This window comes from Pantherophis guttatus, chromosome 1, assembly GCF_059756535.1.
Source record: "Pantherophis guttatus breed Tessera chromosome 1, ASM5975653v1, whole genome shotgun sequence".
Classification (NCBI taxonomy): Eukaryota; Metazoa; Chordata; class Lepidosauria; order Squamata; family Colubridae; genus Pantherophis; species Pantherophis guttatus.
In genome coordinates, this window is record NC_142063.1 from 151713793 (window position 1) to 151735957 (window position 22165).

General features: G+C 40.1%; 1 protein-coding gene across 5 annotated transcripts in view; it reads left to right on the plus strand.

The window, feature by feature from the left end:
• Positions 1 to 22165, plus strand: part of NOSTRIN (nitric oxide synthase trafficking) — a 38014-nt gene that overhangs the window by 13811 nt on the left and 2038 nt on the right. For all 5 annotated transcript variants that reach the window (XM_034426845.3, XM_034426880.3, XM_034426871.3 and 2 more), the window contains 9 exons: positions 524 to 622; positions 1306 to 1431; positions 5793 to 5891; positions 5978 to 6103; positions 9944 to 10052; positions 11527 to 11615; positions 13707 to 13832; positions 16743 to 16857; positions 19633 to 19752. In XM_034426845.3, coding sequence (XP_034282736.2) covers positions 524 to 622; positions 1306 to 1431; positions 5793 to 5891; positions 5978 to 6103; positions 9944 to 10052; positions 11527 to 11615; positions 13707 to 13832; positions 16743 to 16857; positions 19633 to 19752 — 1009 coding nt within the window. The remainder of the gene's footprint in view (positions 1 to 523; positions 623 to 1305; positions 1432 to 5792; positions 5892 to 5977; positions 6104 to 9943; positions 10053 to 11526; positions 11616 to 13706; positions 13833 to 16742; positions 16858 to 19632; positions 19753 to 22165) is intronic.

The following is a 22165-nucleotide window of genomic DNA, read 5'->3' on the forward strand; positions in this document are numbered from 1 at the left end:
GTTCTAATTTGCGAGAAGAAAAGAAGGTGATTCTAAAATAAGTGACTTAAACATTTTCAATGCTTAAAAATTAATAATCTGGTGGACACAACTCTTTAAAAAAATTTAAAATTTTCTTTAAAAATTGAACATTTTCTTCTCCCCTATATTACACTGACCAGTATCCAACAACAAAATATTTACTATTTTCAGGGCAGTGACGGATAGATCTCATCTAAATGTCATCATCAGCAAGCCAGAGATTGCAAGCCACTGTGTGTGCGTGTGTGTGTATTTGTGTGTGTGTGTGTGTGTGTGTGTGTGTAAAAAAAAAGTCATTAAGCCAATGAGCATTAAAAAGAGTAGAGCTTCAGTCCCACAGTTGTACTCACCCTCTTTTGATATCCCAATAACCATGGTTTGGATTGTATGCAATGCCCAAGACATGGAAAAACAAAGCATCTATGTAAGAGGTTGCTTACCATGGCTTGTCATATTCACTCTGATTATGAATTCTGTTGATATTGGTGTATTTATGGGATAGGCCAAGAAGAAATTAAAAGAACTGACCAAGGACCATGAAGCACTTTTCCGCAATACAGAAAGCTCCCACCCATTGGCTTCCCCAAAGAGCAAAAGAAAGGTATGTCTTCAGACAAATTGAGACATTATTTGAAGAGCCTTGGTGGCGCAGCAGACTAAAGCACTGTTAAGTAACACCAGCTGCCTGCAATTACTGCAAGTTCAAATCTCACCAGGCTCAAGGTTGACTCAGCCTTCCATCCTTTCGAGGTAGGTAAAATGAGGACCCGGTTTGTGGGAGCAATAAGCTGACTTTGTATAAAAAAGAACACCGCTGGGGGGGGGGGCGAAAGCCCTACTAAGCAGGTATATACAAAAGTATGAAGGCTATTGCTTAACGCATTGTAAGCCGCCCTAAGTTTCCGGAGAAGGCGGCATATAAATTGAACCAATAAATAAATAAATAAAATTATATAAATAAGGTGGAGTAGGTAGACAGGTAATTTGACTCAGGATCTTCAATTCCCAGAGGAACACTTACCTGCTTGCTAATTACCTTCTGGGGAAGTATCTGTCAGCACTTCCGTAGCCTGTAATAGCACATTTCTCCTGACACCTATTCTTCTACATTACTTGGTAAATCTTAGTGATTACAGAGATGTTGCTTTTTCCTCTCCTTCTTTGCATGTGTCCAGATAAAATACAATTTTCACCTATTAACCTGCTTTGAAAGCAATACTCCTGCTGGGTGAAATCAATTACCCTTTATAAAAAAAAACCCCTGCACTTATATTTTCATTTTAGTTGCTCAGAAACCTAGAAAAATCTGCTATCAAACTGGCAAAGGAAGATGAAGACTATTACAAGAAGAACTTAACCGCCTGTGAAACTCGTGTGAAATGGGAGCAGACATTAGAAAATGGGCACCAGGCAAGTCACCAGAAGTTTCTTTCTAGCATTGTTATCTCTGTCTCTACTGAGCTTTTCTTCAGCTGGAAACAAGGCATATTGTTTTCCTTTTCCAATTATATTCTAGTTCGATTTGCAACTCCGTGAGGCACCTCCTGATTTACAGCTGTGCGTTCAAGATAAAACATCTAAGGCCCCCAAAAGTATAACTTTAAACCCTGTTTTGTTGAAAATATATATATATATATACACAAATATATATATATATATATACACACCCAACCTAAAAGCTTCAATAATTTTAACTGTACTGGTGGAGATCTCGTACACATTTTTGTCACCATTCCAGAATAATGAACTGTGTGTGAGAGCAGGCATCATTAGATGAAGCAATTTCATTTTATTTTTAAATATCCTGCATAGTCCCATGACAAAAAGTCTTCCCAGGATCACAACTCTCCAAATACTTAGAGCAAGCTCTTGGGCCCTTTGTAAGAGAACCATCTACAACTTCCTAATTATGGAAGGATAATCACTTTTTCTTTCCCAGCACTAGCCTGATGCGAAGCTGAAGGTAACAGCAGGCAAGAAGTTAGAGCTGCTACTAATTCTTTGGAGCAGGGGTGTCAAACTCGCGATGACATGATGCTGTTACATGACGTATCACAACTTTTTTTCTCCTTTGCTAAACTGGGGGTGGGCGTGGCCAGCGTGTGATGGGCCACAGGTTTGACACCCATGCTTTGGAGCAAGGATAAGAAATTTTTCCTTTTTCATCCTCAGTTACCACAGATTCAGCTTCTTTTCCCATCTATGTCAGATTTTCATCATCATTACCTTCAATTTTTGGAGGACAGAATAAAGGGCACACATGTACATAAAGAGATCTCTTCACATGCCAACAGAGGTTTGCTGTCTTGTAGTATACTTTTAAGACAGTTTTACCTATCTTTGGTAAAATCGAATGTATTTGAATTTCATAGGTAATGTATTATTTCCCTTAGTTTCTGGCAAGAAAGAGGACCACGTGATAAAAGCATATTGATTTGCAGCATCATAAATGTTCTTAAGATACGCTTTGTTTCCATAGCTCATGCTGTTCCCAAGATTTATTTCCTAAGAACAGAATGAACAGTGAAATATAAATTCTTGGCTTGGACTGACTTCTGTTTTTGTGCATACATATTAGCTTTAAAAATAAAAAAAAATGTTTAATATGTATTTGTATGCTTTCCCATTCCCCTGCCCACAAATAGTTAAAATCAACATGTTCACATTAAAACATTCCGTAAGGAACAAGGGACGCGGTGGCTCAGTGGCTAAGATGCTGAGCTTGTTGATCGAAAGGTCGGCAGTTCAGTAGTTCGAATCCCTAGTGCTGCATAACGGGGTGAGCTTCCGTTACTTGTCCCAGCTTCTGCCAACCTAGCAGTTCGAAAGCATGTAAAAAATGCAAGTAGAAAAATAGGGACCACCTTTGGTGGGAAGGAAATAGCGCTCCGTGCGCCTTTGATGTTTAGTCATGCCGGCCGCATGACCATGGAGAGGTCTTCGGACAGCGCTGGCTCTTCGGCTTTGAAACGGAGATGAGCACCACCCCCTAGAGTCGGGAACGACTAGCACATATGTGCGAGGGGAACCTTTACCTTTAAGGCAAAATTAAAGAAGATGAATATGTTTAGCCTAAGAAAAGATGACCTCAGAAAGATACAGCAGCGTTCAAATACCTGAAGGATTACCACAGAGCGCAGAGCCAGAAGCAGTGAGCTAAAACTACAAGGAAGTAGATTCAAAGAAGATGTCAAGGGAAACTTTCAGACAGACTGCCGCTTGAAATGATGAGCTTTCCTTTATTGGAAGTCTTCAGACAGGCTGAAGGGTTGTCTGTCAGATATGGTCCAGTGGATCCTGGACTGATCTCCAAGGTCCTTCCCAACTCCATGATTCTATATGACTGACAACATTGTCCTTTTGCCTGCAAGTCTTGCTAAAATGCTAAAATAAATAGCTCCATAGTTGGTGTGTAGTCATGTCAGACTCTCGCTTGACTAAAAGGGCTCCTGGACTCTTTCTTTCTTTCTTTCTTTCTTTCTTTCTTTCTTTCTTTCTTTCTTTCTTTCTTTCTTTCTTTCTTTCTTTCTTTCTTTCTTTCTTTCTTTCTTCCTTCCTTCCTTCCTTCCTTCCTTCCTTCCTTCTTTTTTCCTTAGTATATACCTTGTTGAGTCCAACTTAGTTAAAATCAGATTAATGACCATTGTGAACTAGATCAGAATCTTAAAAAATAATAAAAATACCGAGATTTGTTAAAAGTGCTTTTTAAAAAAAAAAAAAAAATCAACACATTGGCCATAAATCTTCTCTTTTTTTTTTTCTTGGAGCAGTTTAATTAAATGCTGTTGAGCATCACCACCTCCACTGAGAGCTTCTGTGTCTTTAATTACATCCTTAGATCTTATCCAACTCCTTCAGTGCTCTTTAGCTAAAAGGAACACACCTACGTAACAGTCAGAAAGATCCACGATCCAAACCCCAGCTTATTTTTTGATTGAGCTCAAGCTGCTTCCCAAGTGATTGTTTGGATCTATTTCTTTCAGCTCTTAACAATGTGCAAGCAAACGGCATTCTCTATTGTTAGTGCAAATGGATGGCTTCGGTGAACCAGAAAAGCATCGTTGAAGTAATCTTAGAATCAACTCTTAAGGCTCCATAGGGAAATAAAGGAGAGGGGGGGAGGGAGGGAGGGAGGAGAGAGGGAGAATTAATTAATTTCAATTGCATTCCTTTCTTCATCTGGTTTTTTGAACTATGTTTCATTATTGACTTGGGTGCACCACATTATAGAAGCAGATAGATCATATTTGATTACTATTTTGCATTTTTTTGCACTGATTAGAAGGCAGCAAGATTTGATTTTGCATCTGCCTTACTCAGGGAAGTTTTATGAAATTAATTCTGAGTCAGAATGAACCTCTCTAACAGATATTTCTAGCAGGACTGGAACCGATGGGTGGAAATTCTAGGGAATGCTTAACTACAATCTTCTGCCCAGCTGTACTAGAACTAGTCAAGGGAAGGCTTGGCAGGGACATTAGATACATGGTGTGGGAGGCAGATGTAGGGAGGGAGAACAAAATTGACACCGACAATTTTGGTGGCCAAAAATGAAAAAAGACCTAGAGGACTATGTCCAGAGCTGTACAGTCTGTGCAACAATGTGCAGCCAGGGAAACCCTCGGACCTCTTGAAACCCATGGCTAGTCCCACTCGACCATGGGAAGAAATAGCCATGGATTTCATTGTAGAGCTCCCAGAGGGTAATGGAAATACCATTATATGGATCAGGGATGGGTTCTACTTACTTTTGCTACCGGTTCACAACAGGAGAGTGTATGTGTGCTTGCTTTGCACATGCACAGATTGTCAATTATGATGTCTGGGTGGGTGGACGGAGCCTTCCACTGCTTTTAGTACTGATTCTAAAGAACCGGACAGAACCGGGAGCAACCCACCACTGATATGGATGATTATTAACCTGTTCTCAAAGCAAACCCAAAGCAAGTCTCTCCAAGCCTCCCGTTGGCATGTAAGCTGGCGAAAATGTTTCTTACCAACGTCTACCGCCTCCAAGGCATCCCACGAAGGATCATCTCAGACCAGGGAATGCAATTCACGACCAAATTCTGGAGCCCTGATATATTGTACATTCAGAATTTGTTTGACTGACTGATTGAGCAAAGGCAAATATACATGTCCCAGGATAATGTTGCAAAATCAAAACTGGATTGGTTACCAGGATCAGAATTTACTCTTCCTTGGAAGAGTACCTATTATATGTATCTAACACTCTCACCTACTACTTTCATACACAGGGGTGTCAAACTCAAGGCCCAGGGCCCGGATCCAGCCCACGGGTTGCTTAGATTTGGCCCACGGGGCTGACCTGGAGACAGCGAAGGACCGGCCCGCGGTGCCTCTGCCAGTGAAAACAGAGCTCGGGAGGGCTGCATGTGGCTCCGTTTTCGCTGGCAGAGGATTGCAGGAGGCCATCACAGCCCAAAATGGAGCTCAGGAGCCTGTTTTCGCTGGCAGAGTGCTCGAGCCACCCCAGGTTCCCCCAACACAAGTGATGTCAAGCTGACATGACTCCCCCTGACCACGCCCCCCCAAGGTGAAACAACCCTGATGCAGCCCTCAATGAAATCAAGTTTGACACCCCTGCTCTAAAATAATCTGTGTGAATGAAGACCCATTCAACTCTATACGATTCACTTTAGATACAAGCCCTAATGGCTAACGGCTGAGTAAGATTGAAGTAACTGCTCTGACTATCAAGTTTAATTGTTTCTTTCCATCTGGAGTAGTCATTGTTCCCTTTCCCCCAGAGCATTCTTGACCTTGAGAAAGACAGACTCCTGCTTCTCTGCAATACATTACATCGTTACAGCCAGCTTCTTTCTCATTTTGGACAAAGCCTCACTGCGGTATGTTAATTCCACATTCTTTTACTCTGAATTAAATATTACTGGAAAGCATTCCCCCGTCTAACCTCATCTGTCATTCATTCTAGTGCCATGCAAAGGTTCACAGTGTTGTCGCTGAAGCAGAAGCTGACAAGGACGTGCAGATGTTAGTGAATGAAATGTCAGTAACTGCCGCAGAGACCAAGCTCGAACTCTTGTTAACGGACTACTATGTAAGTGGGCTGCCAAAGCTTTTCCCGACTGAGATGCTGGAAGTTGAAACAGAGCAGTTCTGAAAGATATCAGGATGGATTAACTAATCTGCGGGGGTAGAACCCTGGTTGTGATCGCACAAGACAAGGTTGGAATCCTTCAGTTCATTCACAAGCACAGCACATGTGTGTGACAGCAGTGTCCAAGGGTAGGTGGAATATCTAGCCCTCTTGCCACCAGCAGCTGTGGTGGCATGGTGGTTAGAATGCTGTATTACAGGCTAGTTCTGTCCACAGCTGGCAGTTCGATTCTGACCAGCTCACAGTTGACTCAGCCTTCCATCCTTCTGAGGTCAGTAAAATGAGGAGTCCGTTTGTTGGGGGCAATATGCTGACTCTTAGAGAGCACTGTGAAGCGGTATATAAGTCTAAGTGCTATTGCTATATCAAAATGTCAAGATAGTGATCACATTCGTGCAATTCTTTGTACATGGACATGATGTCAACACACATACAGAAGGAGCAGAACATTGATCGCATGGTTGCCATTGTCACCCTGACTTTTGTTTTACCCAGCCACCCCTCCCTTCCCCTGGCCTTGGGTTTTCCTGGTACATGAGTAGAATCCAAGCTATTTACTATAGAGTAGCTAGCATCTGAAGCTTAAAATCCACAAGCTCCTATAAACTGTAAGCACATTTCATGCTCCAATATAAAGCCTTCATGGCGAAGAAAAGAGACGAAACTACTTTCCCCACTGGAGTAGGTTAATAGGCAGAACTTAAGAAAATTAGTCTTCTAATCAGGAATATGCAGAACAGAGAGGAAACAGAGAACAAAGGAGACAGCATATGTATGCATGTATTTATTCACAATGCCTCTATTAATCAGTAGGATTAAAAGTGGCAAGAATCTTTGATTTTGGAGCTGTATTTCCCCAGCGCACATTTTATAGTCACTTTGGAAAGAGCGAGGGACAGCATATAAATTTAACAAATAGCATAAATTTTAATCTATTGTACTCTGAAACACAGCAAGTGTGTCATGGTTCAGTGTTAAATGAACTCTGAAAAGTGTCCTGACTGAAACTATGTTTAATTAGGGACAAAGTATTGTGCCAACATAGCCCATATCTTATAATGCATTCTATGGGAATCATGACATGGAAAGTCAACCTTCAGCAACAATGGCTTAGTTTAATGCTTTATTTCCTTCACTTAAAGGAAAATACAGAAAGTAAACTCTACTTAGATGGGGACTAAATAACAGCTACCCTGTTTCCCTGAAAATAAGACCCAATCAGAAAATAAGTCCTAGCATGATTTTTCTTTCTTTCTTTTTTTTAAATTTTTTAAAAATTGATTTTACTACAACAACACAACACAACATACATAACACAAACACATAATATGTGTTTCTTTTAACATGTCAATTTCATTCCTCTTACTTCCTACTTTATACATTCCCCCTTTTTCCCATCCTTTATTATCATTATCTTTATCATCCCTTTATTTCTAATTTTATTCATTTACAATATTTTACACTTTGATCACATTCTTCTCTGCATCCTTTATTCACATTTACTTTCCCTAATCACGAAACAATCGTACCACTTAGTCCATACTTGATAGTATTCTGTATCTTCCTTTTCTTTTATTTCTTTCGTTAATTTGTTCATCTCCACACAGTCCAGAATTTTCTTAATTATTTCTTCCTCTGTTGATACGTTTTTGCTTTTCCAGGACTGTGCATAGACTATCCTTGCTGCTGTAATTATATGCAAAATCAAATATCAGTTTTCTTTACTGTAGGTTCTGTTCAATATCCCTAGTAAAAATGTCTCTTGTTTCAAGTCCATCTTGTAGCCAATTATCTCTTCTATCCAACTTCTAATTTTAGCCCAATATTTTTTCCTAGCATGATTTTTCAGGATGCTTGTAATATAAGCCCTACCCCCAAAATAAACCCCAGTTAAGATTGTCAGCCAGATGGATGCATTTAGTACCGTATTTTCCCCAAAATAAGACCTAACCAGAAAATAAGCCCTAATGCATCTTTTGGAGCAAAAATTAATATACGACCCGGTCTTATTTTCGGGGAAACATAGTATCATACCTGGGCTAAACAAATTCAGACCCCACCAGGGAAAAGTTTGAGTTTTCTTTATCTCTGTGATGCTTTCTAATGACCATCTAGACCAGGGGTTCAAACTTGCATCATCATGGTGTTGTCACGTGATGTATCGTGACTTTCCCCCCTTTACTAAACTGGGCATGGGCGTGGCCAGCGTGTGATGCATCCGGCCCACAGGCTGCAAGTTTGACAGCCCCGATCTAGGCTATTGTAGCTCAAACCCAATATATTTTGTCCTCTGAAATATGCAAATCAAAAACAAGATTTGCTTCTGTCCATGTAGTTATATATACTTCTGCCCCTAATCGTGACTCAGGTTGAATGAAAGACATTATTAAAACACTTTTCCATAAAATATTTCCATAAAATATGCCTGTCACACACAAAGACTTGAGCTTTTTCAGATGCAACCTTATCAGTTCATGGCATAACAGAGTAAACTGCTAGCCTGGTTAAGTTTATACCTACATGGATCAGTGTCACACAGAATACTTGTGTGAATAACACTTGGTATTCAGTATATACCAGATCAGGAATGCACAAGGGTATGACAGCATAGTCGAACAAAATATTTTAAAAAAATCATTATGGGAATAGCCGTAGAATTTCAGTGTCTCTATTTTTAATTGAAGAGACTCAACATTAGTTACTACATTCTAATATTTTAATTAACCACATGCAAATTCTTAAAAAGGGTTGCAGTATTTCAAATTCTGCTCACATATCAACCCGGAGAAAAGCCATAAAGGGTCATGTCTATTTCACAGGGACATAGAGTTCAATAATATAAATTCCTACTGCCATATGAAGAGATTCAAGATTACTAGAGAATTGCTTTTTTCAGCTTCCAACTTTTCATCCCACATAATCTCGATTTTCATTTCACCCTTTAGATATTTTTAAAATATATTTATATTGTTTCAATTAATCTCTAATTGTTTAATGTGGACTTCTTATATTTTAAATGCTTGCTTTTATGTATGTATTATTTTTATTGGATTATTGTATGCTTCCCAGAGTTATTTCTCATGAGATATGTGATATATAAATTAGATATATAGATCATAGATTATAAGAGGGGGGGAGGGAGGGAGATGAGAGATAGGCAGACAGACATGCCTATTTGAAGTGTTCGCCTATAACTATTTGTGAAGTGAAGGCTAATGCTGACGAAAGATTAACTACGAATAACAGTTCTAGGAGCTAGTCTTAACTGTTACGATTTTGGGACCAAAAAGTTGTTCATCTGGCATCTTTGGGGATTTTGATTCAACTTTTAATGAGAAAGTGACACAAGTTGTCTCCAAGAGACAACTGAAGCAAAAAGTTGGTGCAGAGGAGAATGGACACCCCTATAATGGGATTTTAAAAAGAACAAGGAATCTGTTATCTTCCACTGACACTTCTATATAAACTTAAAAACAAATTATTACAGACCAAATTGGCAAAGTATATTAGGGTGGAATGGCATCTGTGAGCTTCATTCTGGCTGTCAGCAATATCTGTCCAGCTTTTTTTTTTCCTAGCCAAGGGGATCCAACTCTTTCATTTTAATGTCTGAAGCATTTCATAATTCACAAGGCTACTAAAATAAACAGCAAATTGCTAGTTTTGCAATGAGCATGAGTTGAGAACATTATCAGAGATATACTTCATACTCCGCCTGCCTTTTAATCAAAACATATTAATCTGGTTTTCATTCTCCCCTCCTCTTTTTTACTATAAAAGGAAGAAGATATGATGAGCCTAATTGAAAAAGAGAGGAGACAAACTGCCATTAAAGCGAAAATAACACGGGTACAAACAGACTTGGAGAAGGCCCTACAGGACAAAACAGGTTACCTCACACTTTCAGCGTTTTATACTTGATCATTTACAAAAGGTGAAGGTGTATCTCATTCGTGCCTTCCTAGCTCTTCCAGACTTTAAGAAGCCCAAAATTTTAAAACTCTCACTTAGTTTGTTCCCCTTTGGATAATGGGTTTTATCGGTCCCTTTACCTGATAGCATTTACAGAAGGGGTACTTAACTTTTTTTGTGCCATGGATGGGACTCCTTTGAGAAAGTCTATAGAGACCTTCTCAGAAAAATGTATTTAAATGAATAAAAGAAAATAATATAGATAGATGACAGATAGAAGATAGATAGGTAGATAGATGATATAATCTATCATAACGATACAGACAGACATACAGATGATAGACTGATAAATAGATTATTAGATAGGTAGATAGATAAATGATTGATAGAGTTTCAGATGATATAGATGATAGATAGATAGATAGATAGATAGATAGATAGATTATGATACAGAGACAGATAGATTACATTACAAATGGAACCAATTCTGCTCATATTGTTACCAAAATATTTAAAAACTAAAAAATGTTTAACATACTGTAGAGATACATGTGTTTCTTTATTAAATACATTAAATCAATAAAAAAATGATACTCTTTTTGGAGTATGATTTTATATAATGAAATATATTGGAGTTAATACTGAGGAGGAGGGGAGTTTAGATACCATACTTTACTTTCTTGCCTATGAATAAAAAGCAAGAATTAAGTTAAGAGTTTAGAGGTTAACAAAAATAATGTAAATTTTTCCCATGCAAGTTCATGGATCAACAAGGGTTACAAGATCAAAAGCCCTACTTAAGAAAATGGGCTACATCCAACTTTTTAATATTTAAATGGAGCAGGAACGTTCCCAGTACTTAAAAGATATTTGAGGATGTATGGTAGGAATACAAGTAACATCTTCAGTTTGGAACAGCCTTTACAACTGTTCTAAGGTTAAAATATGATAGGTAGGTACCAGTGGTGGGTTGCCCCCGGTTCGGACCGGTTCTATAGAACTGGTAGTAAAACCAGCGGGAGGGTCTGATGCTGACGTAATCAGAAATGATCTGTGAACGCTCAGAAGCAAGGCGTGCACACAATCCCGTTGCGAACCAGTAGTAAAGGTAAGTAGAACCCACCCCTGGTAGGTTCCTAAAACTGATACTAAACAAGACACACTGTCACTGAAACAAAACTGCGGGTATCTGAATAATGTTCCTTTTGATTACTACTTGAAAGTAGATGAGTCCCATTGTGTACATTCTAATATTGTTCGTTCTTTTTTTATAGCATGCATATTGCTTTATTCTAACATGACATATTGTGTTCAGAACCTAAAAAGTTTTAAAAATATTTTCATGTAAATAATGGAAATTTGCTAACAGTGCTTTTATATCATGGTTGATTTCCAGGGTTATTTAGACATTTATGAAGACTGAGCAAATCCTTGTATTTATATTTTTAAAGGCTTGGAACGGATGCTTCAGGCTTACAAAGAAACCCCCCAGTTTTCAGATGCAAAGAATATAAATGATACCATTGCGCAGCTTAATGAGGTACACTGGAAATTAATATATATGTCACATTTTAAATACCTATATTACGTAGCTTTTGTTCAGCTGAAATGCAATCTTCAGTTTTAATCCTTTGGCTGTCTTCAGAGGTGAACCTCTACATACACACATCAGTGAAGTTAGGCTAGAGTAACTACAAAAACAACCTTTCAATTTTGGGGCTGCATTTAAGGAAAGCCCTTTCCAAGGCACCTTGCACAAGTTAATCCAACATGAATTAAAAATACAATGAATGAATAGGGTTGAAATGTTCAGGAACAATGTCATCTTTACTAGAAGATTCATTGGCAATAAAATAGAATAACCTACCAAACATGTTTTGTTAATATTATTTGAGCATTATTTTAGAACAATAAAACAAGTACAGGTAGTCCTCAGTTAGTAACTAGCTTGGACAGTGACCATTTGCAGCTATGACGGTGGTGAAAAAAAAAAGGGAGAGTGTTTTAACAAACTGCATCATGATTTGATGGCTGCCTCAGACAGAAAGTCCATACAGAGAGTGGTAAAGGCAGTTGAGAAGATTATAGGAAGCTCGCTTCCTGTTATTCAGGATACTGCTCAAAGCATTGTTAGAGACCCCACATACGGACTTCATGGTCTGTTTCTGTTACTCCCCTCCGGGGGGAGGTTTCAAAGTATTTATAGAGGACTACTAGATTCTGTAACAGCTTTGTTCTTTATGCCATCCACCTTGTAAACTTGCAGGATTCTTTTTTCCCCGCCGTATATATGTATACATCCAAAGTAGACTGTGATGTTTCTCTGTGTCATGTATGTATGTATGTGGGTATATGCATAATGGTTATCTTTTGAGAGCTGAATACAACAAAATTTCATTTTAATCTATGCTGATTAGTGTACATTTAAAGTGACAATGAAGATTCTATTCTATTCTATTCTATTCTATTCTATTCTATTCTATTCTATTCTATTCTATTCTATTCTATTCTATTCTATTCTATTCTATTCTATTCTATTCTATTGATGAAAAAGGTAACTTTGTGACCAATCTTTATATTTACAACTTTTGCAGCAACTGTCTTTCTCTTTCAGTCACATGTTCATCATTAGCCGGTACATGTTGTTTTGTGCCTGACCAGCTTCCCTCCCCACCCTTTTTTTTGCCTTTGCAGAGCAGAAATTGCCTAAACAAACTAACTCTTCCTGAATGGCTTTTCTCTACAACATAGCACAACCCTTAAAAAGTCTTAACTGCAAGTTAAAAGGGTCAATTCTGGGAACTTAATTAGCCAGTTGACAGCTGCTTCCTGTAACTGACCAGACCTTAATCAGTTTTACACCTTCTGCTTTTGTTCACTTGCTAAGTGAACAAGGACTCCTGCTAGCACTTTCCTTTCAAAGTGAATTCCCCATATATTCCTCCTTACTCTCATGTAATCCCTTTCTCTCCAATTAATGTAAATACAAACATCAATTCTAATTATCCCAACACCAGGGTGAGCATTCAAATGGGCAGAGGAGTGGAGAAAAAGGACTTTTAAGAGTTGCCTTTTTACTCAGTTTCCCTATGAATCAAGCTCCAGAAACTTTCCCTGCCATTTGGGCTCACCTGACTGTCTTTATAGCTATAAAGCAAAGCAAAGCTTAAGTAAAATCGTAAGTACAGTGGGCATGAGATTTTATATTTAACGACCTCTTAAGAACTAAATTGCTGGTTCCTGCAGTTGCTAATGAGGACTTACCGTATTTTAAATCTAGATGATTTAATCTCAGTGTCTCCCTCTGCTCCAAACAATCAGAACTGTGAAAACAAAACTGTTAGGTCAAAATATTTGTTATTTAAAAGGTAAAGGTAAAGGTTCTCCTCGCACATATGTGCTAGTTGTTCCTGACTCTAGGGAGCGGTGCTCATCTATGTTTCAAAACCGAAGAGCCAGTACTGTCCAAAGACGTTTCTGTGGTCATGTGGCCGGCATGACTAAACGCCAAAGGCGCATAATAATAATAATAATAATAATAATAATAATAATAATAATAATAATAATAATAATAATAATAATAATTTGTTATTTACATATATTTAAATATATATACATATATATATTAAAGGCAACATTGAAAGCTTCCCTTCTGCAAGCAAATCATTTCAAATTGGGGAGTGCACTTGCTGAAATTGAAAAGAAGCCTAAACCATCTCATCTCTGCAATGACTGCATTTCAAAATGGAAAGAAAAGGTAATATTATGAGATATGGTGCTACTTGTCCATAAAATGATTTCAGAGATCAGCTATATATATATATATATATATATATATATACACATCTACAACCTAATCGCATAGACCTACAGAATTATTTCAGCCCTTTTATTTAATCCTATAGCTAAGTAATGGAAATCAGATGTTATTATTATGTTATTGTAAACCCACCTGGAAATGGCCCAGTCTCAGCATTAACACTTGTTTAATCCACTTGAAGGTGGTTACATCTTGATATGTACATTTGTTATATTATATACTCTCAGGTTTGGCAGGAGACTCTAAGTGACATTTACAATTTCCAAATCCTTTCTGTATGATTTAACTCAGTGGTTAAATCAGAAATGCTTATCACTGTTTGCCCTGCACGCGCACCAGTGGTGGGTTGCCCACGGTTCGGACTGGTTCGCAAGAACTGGTAGTAAAACCGGCGGGAAGCCCCGCCCATCGCCCCGGATGTCATCATTAGCGATCTGTGCATGCTTCACTTCGCTCGCGCATGCGATCCCGTTGAGAACCGGTAGTAAAGGTAAGTAGAACCTATCCCTGACATGTACGCTTTCTTCGCACATGCGTGCGCCTTCCTCACATTCACCCAGCCTTCCACGCATGCACTTTGCTCACATGTGCGCTTTCCGCGCATGCCCCCGGCCTCAAAAACATGGCTAAATAGAACATCTTTACGCTTGGGTCGTCACTACTAGTTCATTTGAACCGGTCAGAACCAGCTGAATACCATCTCTGATTTAACTGCTTTATTTTTCAATGTTTACTTGAATGTGATACTACCACTTTAAAGTTTAGACTACCCTAATTGCTAATTTTAGTCTAATTTTCTTGCATATGTATAGGTGGAACAAGTACCATAATGTTCTGTTTTTAATATTGATTTTAGTTAAAATTGTTTGCATGCCTTTGACTGGGTTCTGATATTGTCAATTCGTATTTCCTTTGTGGTGGTTAATGACCTTCCTTCCTTCCTTCCTTCCTTCCTTCCTTCCTTCCTTCCTTCCTTCCTTCCTTCCTTCCTTCCTTCCTTCCTTCCTCCCTCCCTCCCTCCCTCCCTCCCTCCCTCCCTCCCTCTCTTTCATTTTACCGTTGTCAATAGCTTGGCTTCATGATAGGAGTAAAAATCATTAAAAAACAAAAACCCTTTTTGTCATTTCCAAATAGCCTTTTAGTGCATGCTTAGTTTTTCAAGTATTTATGGTTGCCGTGGTGGATTTGGCCAATCCCCAATTTAGCCTCATTTATTCAAAGAAAAATTGGTGAGGATTCCCTCCCCCCAATTCCAAACTAAGTATTGAGCTTCAGCCACTCAGATTTTATTATTTCGTAAGGATGTTTCCGAAACCATGCAACTTCCAGGAATATTTTTTGAAATGGAGCAAATTTCAAAGGTTAATGATTTGTATTGTGTCAGATTCTACAGTAAAATCACAATAAAAGTTCTACAGAGGAATTATTGAATCTGTCATTTGTACCTCAATAACTGTCTGCTTTGTAACAGCAACCAAACAGGACAGGTACAGACTTCAACTGATAGTTAGAACTGCAGAAAAAACAATCTCAAGCAGCCTGCCTTCCATTGAGGATCTGTATACTGCACGATCCAGAAAGACGGCTGAGAAAATATCTACAGACCCCCTCACATCCTGGACATAATCTGTTTCAACTGATCCCCCTCAGGATATTGCTATACGGCATTGCATGCCAAAACAACTAGACACAAAGATAGATTCCCCACCCCCACCATGCCTTCACTCTGCTATACACTTAATTCCCACAGCAAAGTCTCATTTCTGATCTTTTCTGATCTTTCCTACTATCTTCTCCTATTGGTTTCTTGTGATTTATCAATTGTTGTTTGTAACTTATGATTAATGACTGTAAGTATGATTTATGATCTATTACTTGCTGTTTTATGTACACTGCGAGCTTATGCACTGGAGACTAATTCCTTGTGTGTCCGATCACGCTTGGCCAATAAAAAATTCTATTCTATTCTATTCTATTCTATTCTATTCTATTCTATTCTATTCTATTCTATTCTATTCTATTCTATTCTATTCTATTCTATTCTATTCTACCCTACCCTACCCTACCCTACCCTACCCTACCCTACCCTACTCCATTCCATTTATTTAATGTTATGGATTCTTTTAATTTGTATAGGTAGATGGGCTTGGAAGCGTCCACAGATCTCCTAAGTCATCTTCACAAGCCCTCTCTTTTACATCTTGATACTGTCTGGAAAAACCCTCCAGAAAAGGATCCCTGACTTGTACTGTAGCCCCCAAATGAACTTTTTTTTTAAAGGTCCCAACAATTAAGAGAGAGATTTTAATAGCATGGCATTCAAAGGTGCAGGGTTATTAAAAAATAGAATATTATTGGAAGCTGATCCAGGAAAGCTCCAGTTCCTCAGGAGTGACCCCTAGAGGGGGAGACAAGTATCACACAACCCTGTAGACAGCACATGTAGGGACTTTACTCAGTCAGCTCTTGCTGCTGAGATTGTGTGTGTGCCATGTTTTTCCCCTGCTGTGCTACAGATCAGGATGGTTGCACAGCTGCAAGCAAAAAACAAACAAAAAAAGGGCTTCTTTCCAATAGCCTTCCAATCAACGCTTGTCAGAATCCTTACTTTAGAAGGATTTACCTTCTTTCAGATCAACACTTTACCTCTTCTTTCAGATCAGCAATCATGTTTAGATGTTGTGGTTGAATTCTGTGGCATCTGGGATGATTGCTTTAAATGTTCGCAGAATTAGAATTTATCTGTGGTGATCGTTTTTTTTTTACAGGATTATTGACCAAGAAATCTGAGTTGAACACTTTTTGAATAAGCCAAAGAGAAACAATACTATTTCCCTCTCTCTTTAGGACTGTCTACATAGTTCTGTGACCATCACTTGCCCTGTTACAATGAAGAGCATTAAGCAGACCTTGAAAATGAGGAACACCGGTGAATCTGGGATTAGCTCAAGCTGCCTGCCAGGTAAATTATTCATTTATTTATTAGGCCAGTTTATATCACTCAAGCTTCTTTCTGTCCAGTGGTGGGTTTCAAAATTTTTTACTACCAGTTCTGTGGGTGAGGCTTGATGAGTGTGGCATGGCTTGGTGGGCATGGCAGGGGAAGGATACTGTAAAATCTCCATTCCCCCCCCCCACTCCAGCAGAAGGATACTGCAAAATCCCCATTTCCTCCTGATCAGCTGGGAGGCAGAGAATAGACGTGGGCGGGGCCAATCAGAGGTGGTATTTACCAGTTCTCCAAACTACTCAAAATTTCCACTACCGGCTCTCCAGAACTGGTTAGAACCTGCTGAAACTCATCTCTGTTTCTGTCTGATTTTTTTGTCTGTGTATGCCTTTCAGACAATTTTTCACTCTGATAGCTGCTTGGACAAGTCCCTAGTTTTTCTTGGCAAGGCTTTTTAGAAGTGGTCTGCCATTGTCTTCTTCCCAGGGCCTATAAAGCATTAAAACTTCCAGTTTCTAATGCGATGCCTTAAGCACTACATCAAACTGGTTGTTTCCCTTTCATAAATACATAGCTGGAATAAGGTCCTTATTCTATCAAGGAAATATTACAAAAGTAGGCATCAAATAATTAGAGAAGCCTGAAATAGTGTTTTTTAAAAAATAAAAAAAATAGGTAAGTTTATTGGTGGATTCCTCAGACCCTGTTACTGAGTTATAGAGCTGTGGTGGCCTAGTGGTTAGAATGCAGTATTGCAAGCTAACTGTGTCCACTCCCAGAAGTTCGATCCTAACCAGCTCAAGGTTGACTCAGTCTTCTATCCTTCCGAGGTCGGTAAAATGAGGACCCAGATTATTGGGGGCAATATGCTGACTCTAAACCATTTAGAGGGCTGTAAAGCACTGTGAAGCGGTATATAAGTCTAAGTGCTATTGCTATTATTTCTGTTAATTCTTCCCCACTCAATTGTTTCTTGGCTGCAAAACTAATTGTATTCTACTTCATATACTAACTGACCAGCTATTAATCAAAGGAAGATTGAGCCCAAACAATGCTCTATTGCAGTGATGCCTAACCTTTTTTCCCTCGGGTGCCAAAAGCGTGCACGCACACGCTATCGCACGCATGTGCCCACACCCATAATGCAATGCCCCTCCTGCATGACCCGCCCCTCTGCACATGCGCACAATCCCCCATGCGCACGCGACACCCGCATATGTGCACGCGACCCCCCCCTTTTGGCCTCACATCCCAAAACAGCACTGGGGGTGAAAGCCTTTGCCTCCCAAAACTGCTGGGGGGGAGGGAAAAAAGCCTGGGAAGGCACAGGCAGCAGAAAGTGAAGAGAAAGGTAGATCTCCCCACGCATGCCGCTTGTAGGGTAGACCCGAAAATCAGCTGGCCGTCGGGAAGCGATTGCGCATGCGCAGTGGAGCTGAGCTAGGCGACGGCTCGCATGCCCGCAGAGAGGGCTCCGCGTGCCACCTGTGGCATGCATGCCATAGGTTCGCCATTACGGCTCTATTGCCTTGGTAATTTTAAAAATAATTTTAAAAAATAACAGCATTTGAATTTCTTTAAAGAAAAGACACTAAATTGCAGCTACTCTTAATATACTGTGGGATAGGAACCAAGGGGATATTTTCCATGACAATTCATTTCCGAATAGGCTTTCTTCTTCAGATTTATCAGAGAAATAGTACGTTTAGCATAGAGATACATTCATTCATTTATCTATACATACAGAAATGGCAGAATTGACTGAAAAACAAGGAACATCATAGAAAAAGGCAGGGGCAAACCACATGCATGTGGTTTTCCAAGAAAACGGATTACACCCATGCAGTCAACAGCAGTTGTGTTTGTCTTTGAGGCATTTCCTTCCTATACAGGTAGTCCTCGACTTACAACTGTTTGTGTCAACATCCTGCTTGAGTATCCAAATAAAAGTCCAAGATCATATCTTTACTCAAAAGCTTACTGTTTATTGAATACATAGCGTGGTAACGGCAAGGTAAAACTAACTCTGAATTTCTCAGGCAACAGTTCACAGTATTAACAGTTCATAGTATGAAGTTCCCAGCCCAACCCCCAGGCTTCCACATAGGCCATGTAAATACTCTAAGTTCTCTTTGTTATGGGAACTGTCTGCCTTCTTCTTCACACCTGTTGATATATCCTTGAAAAGTTTCCAGACTCTCACAAGTTTCAGTGGACTTGTAGAAGTTTCATTTCTCCAACCAACCCATTCGTAATCAACACCTGCCCCCCTACTCTAATGACAAGTTGAGATGAAGAGGCACGTAGCTGTCAATATTTCACTCTTGACGGTTTTAGTGATGATTCAAAGTTGCAATGGCACTGAAAAAATGGACTTATGGCTGTTTTTCAGTTACGACTTTTGCAGCATCCCCATGATCATGTGATCAAAATTCAGATGATTGGCAACTGGTTCATATTTATGATGGTACAGTAGCTATGTCCCAAGGCCCTGTGATCACCTTTTGTGACCGTCTGATAAAGTCAATGGGGAAGTCAAATTCACTTAACAACAGGATTACTAATTTATCAACCGCAGTGATTCACTTAACAACTGTGGCAAGAAAGGTCGCAAAAATGGAGCAAAACTCACTTGACAAATGTCTCACTTGACAACAGAAAATTTGGGCTCAATTGTGTGGTCGTAAGTCGAGGACTACCTATATAGAGCTTCGGGATCATTTGCAGAGGAAAAGGAATCAACTGGGCCGATATTAAAAATATTCCATTTTTGGCTTGACATTGTAGAAACGGGGAGCAGCGCGAATTCAACCACCTCCTTGCAACGGAAGAATTCAGAAAGCAGAACGTGTCGAGCTGTGTATGATTACCATGCAGAAAGAGAGGACGAGCTTTGCTTAAGTAAAGGTAACATTTACTCATCCTAATCTCAATAGAATTTAGGTGGGGGGAAGAGAGTTGGAAATCAATACAATGCTAATCCCTTTCGACTATTGTAATGGAAAATCAATGGGTGCCATCCCATACATTTTTTTTAATGAAGAGGACCCATTAACATGTAATAGAACTATTTGGGGTCCTCTGGCATGGTTGGCCAGATTCAACTTATCATAGTTGATTTGTTATTCAGAGCTTTTTTCTCTTTGTGAGGCTCTTCAGTATTCCTACTGGGCAGTATTCTCAAGGCAGCTGCCCGTGTTTTTAATTCCCCTTATTGGATGCTAAAAATGAAAGTGGAGAAAGACTTGAAGAGGTAACCAAGTCTGCCCAGTACTCGTCTGCCTAAAATTCTGAAAGTTTGTGTCATTTCAGAACGTTGTTCTGTCTAGGCCCCTGGATAATTGTTTCAGAATGTAACAAGAGAAAGATATGCGATTAGAATTACTTTGATGAGAAAACTCAGGGTAGGAGCTAATCATGCAAATACCGTGTTTCTCCAAAAAGAAGGTTGGGTCTTATTTTCATTTAAGCCCTGAAAAAAACGGCTAGGCCTCCTTTTTGGAGGGTTCTAATTATTGACTCAAGTCGCAGGGGTGGCACCGACAGCCCTGCCCAGCAGGAGCCACTGTTGGCCCACTTCTGCAGCCGCTTGACGCCATTCACATGCATCGCCCTGGCTTGTTTTGCTTTCAGATGCCTGCCGGAAGGCATCTGCAGCTGATAACAGAGCTCCGGATTGATCCAGAGCTCTGTTATCGGCTGCAGTGCCTTCCGGCAGGCATCTGAAAGCAATACGGAGGCCAGGGCGACATGTGCAAGTGATGGCTAGCGGCCGCAGAAGGCAAGGCAGGTGTCAGGGTGTGCGAGGCCTGGTAAGTAGGGCAGCTCCACCCCCAAATCCCCACACTAGCTTATTTTTTACCTGTGTGCCTCGCCCCACTCCCTGCATCCTGGGGTGGGCAGGGTCTTAATTAGGGCTAATTTTGTGGGTGGGGCTTAATTTGATCGCATGCGCTCAAAAACGTGATACAGCTTCTTTTCAAGGTGGGTCACCTTTTTGGAGAAACACAGTATATATTTTTTAACGAAACTAATCTGGTAAAGGTTTCAATCCTGCCTAAGTGTACCTGTGTGCCTCAAATAATAGTAATTATCTCAATAATAAATGGACTGAGAAAATACAGGTTTAAAACAGCTGTCCTAAGATGGCCAAATTAAAACTCAAGAGAAAAACATTGTGGCTTCCTTATTATAATTACATGGAATATTTAAATATTATATAATCACCACTACTTGAATATTTTTGCGGATGTTCATTAATCAAACAGCTTGGAGAAAAAAAAAAAAGATAGAAATCTATGCATAAAGAAACCTGCTAGGGATTTAAGAAACTTGAGCTGATGTTGCAAAAGGACCGGCCTACAACTAAAGGCTATTAAAAGCAACAGCCTGTATCTTGGGATAGAGCTTTAGAAATCAAGCTTGTTATAAATTGGTTCAGAGATGTGGCTCCTGATTAAGTTAAGCAAAAGTGTGGTTGCTATGATCCAGAGGAATGGAATGAACTTCATTCAGAATTTGAAGAGAGCATCACTTTTCGTAACCCAGCTTTAGCTCTGGAAGTTGTCACTCTTGATTCTTCTTCCTACCTACATGCAAGATGCACTTAAGAGTAGGTGCCTTGTGTGAAAGCCTGTAGAGTAGGGGTGTCAAACTCAATTTCATTGAGGGCTGCATCAGGGCTGTGGTTGACTTCGGGGGGCGGGGGGTTGGGTGGTGTGGCCAGCTTGATGCCACTCACTGGGTGTGGCTGACTGGGTGGGCGTAGCCAGCATGACATCACTCTGCAAATTGCTGGCATGTTTCCTCTTTGCACTGGGTAGACCAGGCCGAAGCCACCCTGGCCCAATGTCTCCTCTTTGCACTGGGTAGACCGGGCCGAAGCTACCCTGACCCAGTGTCTCCTCTTTGCACTGGGTAGACCGGGCCGAAGCCACCCTGGCCCAATGTCTCCTCTTTGCACTGGGTAGACCGGGCCGAAGCCATCCTGGCCCAATGTCTCCTCTTTGCACTGGGTAGACCGGGCCGAAGCCACCCTGGCCCAATGTCTCCTCTTTGCACTGGGTAGACCGGGCCGAAGCCATCCTGGCCCAATGTCTCCTCTTTGCACTGGGTAGACCGGGCCGAAGCTACCCTGACCCAGTGTCTCCTCTTTGCACTGGGTAGACCGGGCCGAAGCCACCCTGGCCCAATGTCTCCTCTTTGCACTGGGTAGACCGAGCCGAAGCCACCCTGGCCCAATGTCTCCTCTTTGCACTGGGTAGACCGGGCCAAATGTCTCCGCTTTGCACTGGGGTAGACCGGACTGAAGCCATCCTGG